The sequence below is a fragment of the Nicotiana tomentosiformis genome, chromosome 12 (genome assembly GCF_000390325.3).
Source record: "Nicotiana tomentosiformis chromosome 12, ASM39032v3, whole genome shotgun sequence".
NCBI lineage: Eukaryota > Viridiplantae > Streptophyta > Magnoliopsida > Solanales > Solanaceae > Nicotiana > Nicotiana tomentosiformis.
In genome coordinates this window covers 92,689,205-92,695,530 of record NC_090823.1, presented here as the reverse complement: position 1 = coordinate 92,695,530, position 6,326 = coordinate 92,689,205, and the positions used below count along the sequence as shown (strand labels likewise).

Sequence of the window (6,326 nt, the reverse complement as noted above, 5' to 3'; positions counted from 1 at the left end):
GAATTGATCTACTTCTCGCCGTGCATATTTCCCCATTATTTAGTCTTTCATGTTGTTCATTCTTTTTTCCTCTTTTTCAGTGACCTACCACTATAAGATTTCATTAACTGATGTTTTTTTATCATTGCTGGGTAAGACTTTACCAATATTACTGTTACATTTTCTTTTTTCTAGGTAGATGTTGAAAGTCGGCATGGATGTGAATATGAAGTTAGCATCTCATTGCTGATGCTTTTGCAATGCATATTGATACAGCTTTTAGGTATATCTTAGTGTACTCTTTGATCAGTTTTCTGGTCTGCTCTTATTCTGTTTGCTTCTGGTGCTTTTCTCGCGTAATTTATCTGAGATGCAACTGTTGTCTGCATAGTATTTATATTTAGTTTTAATCTGTCAGATTAAGTGCATTCCTAACTAATAGGCATATGCATCACAAGCATGAAGTATCAAGACAGTTGAAGAACATTAGCTGTGCTAACATTTTCTTTATTCATAGTTAAACATGATTTGGGTGGCTGTTTTGTGGATACCTATTACATGCCAACTTGCTACATTTACCAGGTCAATTGGCCAATTTTCCCTGACATCTATGGGTTCTATACCAGTCTTTAATAATTTAAACATATATTCATGCGCATGGAGTACTTGATCGAGAAGAGAGCTTAATGGCACAGTCTGCATCAACTCCACTGCTGCAGTGATAGCCTGCAGCATTCCAGTAAGACAAGAATCAAGGATCCAGATAGTGGGGGAGTTTGTTTGGTGCTTTCAAATTATATGGACGTGAAAGTTACCCCAATTTTGTAGTTCCTGGTGTTTCATAGTGTTGTTGCTGAGGCTGGCTTAGCTGGAGATGAAGAGGTGCATGAGGGTCCTCATTGACGCGTAAACTGTTTGAATTCATGGCATTTCTGCTCACTGCATTTGCATCTCTAGTTCCATAAACCTGATTTCCGGCAGAACATGAAGAAAAATATTTGAAGCAGAATGACTAAAGTTTTTCGTCTTGATTTTTATTACACAAGGAAATTATTATCTACTAGCGTAAGTGAAATCTTTTCTAGTGATATACATCGATACCTTCTTATACAATTCTGTATTTTCTTGACGAACTAGGTCTAGCTTCTTATAAAGTTCCATGCTTTCTTGATGGCTGAGATTTCCCTGTAAATAAACAGATGGGAGTTTAGCTTCTCAGAGAAATTCATAGGATAATTACAAGAAGTGACTGCAGTTATGTGGTTGACCTTTTGGTTTAGTTCTTGCACCTCATCAATCAGAATTTGGTCCTACAGAAAGGAGTGGTTGTCAGTGCTATTTATACAAATAATATACGGCACATTTGGAGGTGAAAGTTCATACCTTTCTCATACGGATGCCACGAAGACTCATTTCGAGTTGCTTCTCCAAGTTTTGTAAATCTTTGACATTCAATCCAGATAGCTCTTCACCCTTCATTTTTCTGCAGGAGAAAAAATCTTTTAAGCCAATCTAGGCCTTTAACATAACATCCATGATTTAACTACAGACTAGTAGTGTTCGTTTCTCTTCTAGAAGTATCTATATTACTTATAAAAAAAGAACAAAAAAGCTATAGCTACACAATTCGTGGTGTTTTGGTATGACAATCTTGACAGTTTGAGCGCTCACAAAAATCCGCAATACCGTATGATATTACAAAAATCCAACTTTCACTGGTTTTGTAAGCTTATACTGGTGAGGCACATCATGTGCAGTCCTCCTAAATCTGCATCTGATTTACTATATAGTAACTATTATAATGGAGGTTACCGTGTACTATATTATATTAAGTATAAGGTAAGTCCATGCTAACAATTTATTAATATAAAGATTATGTGTTCATTGTGAGTTGTGCTTAATATAATTCTTGTCGAGGGAATATAGTGGCTAGTCATTTGAGTTTCCCTTGATCGGACTAATGGTAGTGAATGTATTTCAAGAAGTATATTTCCACGGGAATGCCTCATCCTTTTTTACTGTTATGCAACACTTGGTAGAATGTTAGTGTTAGTTTTATTGCACCATAGGTATGTGTATCCTCTTCTAAATATATCAATGCCTATTTAGAATATCTCTCATATTCTCGTATGTTATGAGAGCCTCCATGATCATAGTATAGACCTAAGTCACTTTCTCGTCCAGCTGTCTGTCCCTAACAACATCCACCTTACCAAAGTTTTTCCTTTAACTATTTTAAATTTTTCTCATCATCGTTCTTGGGGTAATCAGTGGCATGGCATCGCATCTCTTTCCTGCCACTATTTTGGGCTTGCATGCTACCAGAAATTTTCAGACATCTTCCTGCCAATATTCCGCAGGCACCATTTTGGTTACTGTTCAGCTGCCATTTAAGACTTGGTTGCCACACCGGTGATGTCTGGGAAAATTATCATAGCACCTTCCTTTCTTGTGTTTGAAGATAGGTTTCCTTCTGTGTGTGCTGCACATTAACCATAACTTTCTCTGGCTTTTGGTTTTGGGGGTGCAGTGGGGGTTATGGACTTATGGTGTCTCTTCCCATTCACTTTTTTGGCAATTATTCACCCACCACTCAGGAATCTATTCTTTGTTCAGGCAAATTTATTCTGTTCCAAGTTTTATTCAAAATAAGCGACTTAAGTTGGTTTTCCACCTTGAGTTTAAAGGGGCAGGCTAGAATGTTAAGCTATACTGTCCCATCACCCATGTTGGAGAAATATATTTCAACCCCATAAATAGGTGTTCCCAAAGTTAAAAAAGTTATTCTCCAGATCGCCTTTCATTTTCTAACACCACCTGCCTGGTGGGATCTTAAATGTCCTTTCTGTTAGCACTTATAGATTTGATACTTTCGGGAGAGTTTCGAGTGGACATTTGGGTTTTTGAGCCTTCTTATTTCAAAACTAAAATGTTTCAAGCTATCTATTCTGGTCGTTTCAGTGTTCAATATCCATGAAGATAATAGAGGGGCATCCCTACACATTGCACACCTACCTCTAGTAGAACCTTTGAAGTTTCCTTTGTTGGCACAAGTTTAGTTTGTGTGCTGTTATTTTTTCTCTCTTTGTGCTCGGAAATAAAATATCTTTAATTGCCTGAGCATGAGAGAAGTGCAGTATAGAGGAAAGAAATCCGTGTCTTAAGAAGTAACTAAACTAGGGTATACCTTAAGTTCAGAACTTCTTGTACTATAGTCAAGTAAAAGGGAAAAAGTTTTTTATCCCATGTTGATACTTTAAGGAAACAGGAAAGATTTCGTGACATAGTAGGTATTTTATTGATTCCAACACACCTATACTAGTAGATGAGTGTATATTACTTTCTGGCAACTGAGGAATTTTCTGGAAGCTGAGGTTTTCATCATATTTAGTTCCTGTAAATCCCCCCCCCCCCCCCCCACCCCCAAAAAAAAGGACATAAAGAAAAAGATTCTCCCTTAAAGGTTATCGCAGGGTTCCTTCATTTTGCAGTGAACCCTATCTCAATGGTCATACACATGAATAATCTTTTATCTGTTCTGGCACCAGTGAATGCATTGAAGCGAACATTTATTATGTATGCATGTTCTCGAGCAGACAAGACAGATGTTGCACATCTTCTGTTGCTTCAATTTTGATGTGGAATTTTCTAATTATTCGTCTTTACATCTCCATTTGATATGATAGTGGTTTTCTCCATAATAATCTGGTATGAGCCCTAAGATTGTAATGATGGATTAAATATAACCACCAGTATCCCTATGTCCTTCTGGGATATATCTGTAGCAAAATGAGTGTATGAATCACCAAAATTGGTGCCTATTTTGGAGGTCCACTAGAACACAGGATTAGTAGGCCGCTCGATTGTAGGATAAGTGGAGATTACTTGGCTTTTTATGTGGCTGAAAGAGTGATAACGATGCCCCGGCTTGCAATAGCGAAGTTTGGAATAAATGGTATCTTTATTGATTCTGAAGGTGATGGGAGGAGAGTTATTAGATCTGGCTTCTAATGAAGAGGAGAATTTGATAGAAGATAGAGTGAGAGAATTACCACTTATAAATAACTGTAAGGCATGTAGTTTCCTTTAACTATCTAGTACTAGAACTTTCCCGAACATTACCTGCTCAACTTTTTACATGAGTTTTAGCCTTTTCTCATACAGTGAAGGAGACTTTTCCATTTTATATTCCTTCATGATAGTCTCTTTCTGGTTATTATCTTGGCTCATCTCTTCCCCGCTATTCTTCTCTTCTTCTTTTAACACTCTCCCGCTACCAGCAAACAATTCATCAAAGCTTTCCTTTTTCTTTTTCTTTATCTCTACATCTTTATTTGACACCAATATGTGAGGAAAATGAGAAGGAGAATAAGCTACGGACTGAGGGTGTTTGTTGGTGGTGCGGGAGGGGAGGAAGAAAGAAAAGAAAAAGGAGAGGAAAGGAGGCGATATTGATTGTGGAGGTTGGGAAATACAAGCAAAGGAAAACGAAAAACAAAGAAAACTTTTGCCCTTAGCCTACGGGATAATTCAATGGAATGGAGTTAGGGCCTGCATTTCATAGAAGGATGCTTAAAGTGCTCAAAAGATAGCTTAGGAGGTAAAGTACTTCAATATCTATCCTTAGGTGGGAGGCTCACTTTAATTAATGGTGTGCTGGATGTAATTCCTACATATTTGATGTCTCTTTTCCCCATCCCAGTCAGTGTGGAAAAGAAATTTAATCGTATGAGAAGTCAGTTTCTTTGGGAGGGGAAGGCTGAGAGGAAAAAGTATCATTTGGTAAAGTGGCAGGAACTTATTAAAGACAAGAAAGGTGGTGGTTTAGGAGTTAAAAATTTAAAGCCCCATAACAAGAGTCTGTCGTTCAAATGGTTGTGGAGATACAAGGAAGGCTGAGAGGAAAAAGTATCATTTGGTAAAGTGGCAGGAAGTTATTAAAGACAAGAAAGGTGGTGGTTTAGGAGTTAAAAATTTAAAGCCCCATAACAAGAGTCTGTCGTTCAAATGGTTGTGGAGATACAATGATGGTGGAGAGAAAATCTGGAAGCAGGTTATTGACATCATATATGGTAGAGAAGGCTTTTGGGCACCTCGTGCAGTATCTATACCATCAAAAACTGGAGTATGGAAGCGAATAAGTAGATTATGGCTCGAATTTCAGAAATTCATCTCATTCAAGCTCGGAAATGGAAGCAGAATCAGGTTCTGGACAGATGTCTGGCTAGGTGATGATAAACTGATGAACAAATTTCCTACATTGTATAGTTTAACCAGGAAATACACAGTGTACTACTTGATGCTAGTACATTGGACTCTCAGATTTGGCCAGCTGGGAAAGATGGCAAATTCTCAGTAAAGAGCTGTTATACTCTTTTGCAAAAACAAATAGGTCACTGGGATTTGACTTGGCCGTGGAAGATGTTGTGGAAATCACAAGCACCTCCTGAAGTAGCTTGCTTTGGCTGGACTGTAGTTAGAAATGCATGTTTAGCTCAAGATATGTTGCAGAGAAGGGGAACTCCTCCTTTGTGCAGTAGATGTTTTTTTTGTGAAAATTCCCAGGAATCTGCAGAACATCTTTTTTTGCACTGCAATTATACAAGCCAGATATGGAATCTGTTTCTCGCTCTGACTGTTGTGCAATGGGTGATGCCAAAGAAGGTGAAAGATCTATTGGTTTGTTGGCAGAATCAAAGAGTCGGGAAAAATCTAAAGCGAATCTGGAGGACCATACCTCTTTGCATCTTTGCACCATCTGGTTGGAAAGAAATAAGAGATGTTTTAAAAATCAGTAGAATCATTTAGCTAGTGTTAGAAATAGTTGTCTTCATAACTTATACTTTTGGTGTAGGGGAAGTTTGGCAGAAGACTTAGATCAGTACATGGATTTTATAGAAGTTTTGAGATTGTAATAGTTTTCGGCAGTGCTGAAATTTTGTATGCTTTCTGTACCTTCTTGGTACTTTTTTAATGAAATTTACATTACCTTATAAAAAAAAAGAACTTCAATAAAATTTTCAGATAAATTGCTAAGTGCTAAATAGCAAGTAGGTTTTCTTTGGATCGATTAAATAGCAAGTAGTTTAGTGAAGGAACAATTCATCTCTTCTGGAACAACAAAAGCTCTAATAGATAACTCAATGGAATAGAAGATTCTGAGGTGACATTTTGATTTGTTTTTGGTTTAATTCCTGGAAGTTAGGTTTTTGAGAAAGTTGTGTAATTTGGAGAAAGGTTATGTATTAGTATTACCTTTGAGCAATATGCTTTTAAGAATAGTTGTGCTAGTTTTGTGAAAAAACTACCTTAAATTGCTTTGTTTTTTGGAAACCATTTTTGTTTGA

General features: G+C 37.2%; 1 protein-coding gene across 2 annotated transcripts in view; it reads right to left on the bottom strand.

The window, feature by feature from the left end:
- Nucleotides 1-470: 470 nt before the first annotated feature.
- LOC104111227 (MADS-box transcription factor 23-like) overlaps nt 471-6,326 on the bottom strand; it is a 32,090-nt gene continuing 26,234 nt past the window's right edge. For both annotated transcript variants that reach the window (XM_009620877.4, XM_033659992.2), the window contains exons 5-9: nt 1,363-1,462; nt 1,248-1,289; nt 1,081-1,164; nt 795-946; nt 471-705 (exon numbers count right to left, since the gene is read on the bottom strand). In XM_009620877.4, the coding sequence (XP_009619172.1) occupies nt 681-705; nt 795-946; nt 1,081-1,164; nt 1,248-1,289; nt 1,363-1,462 (403 nt within the window). In that variant the 3' untranslated portion in view covers nt 471-680. The remainder of the gene's footprint in view (nt 706-794; nt 947-1,080; nt 1,165-1,247; nt 1,290-1,362; nt 1,463-6,326) is intronic.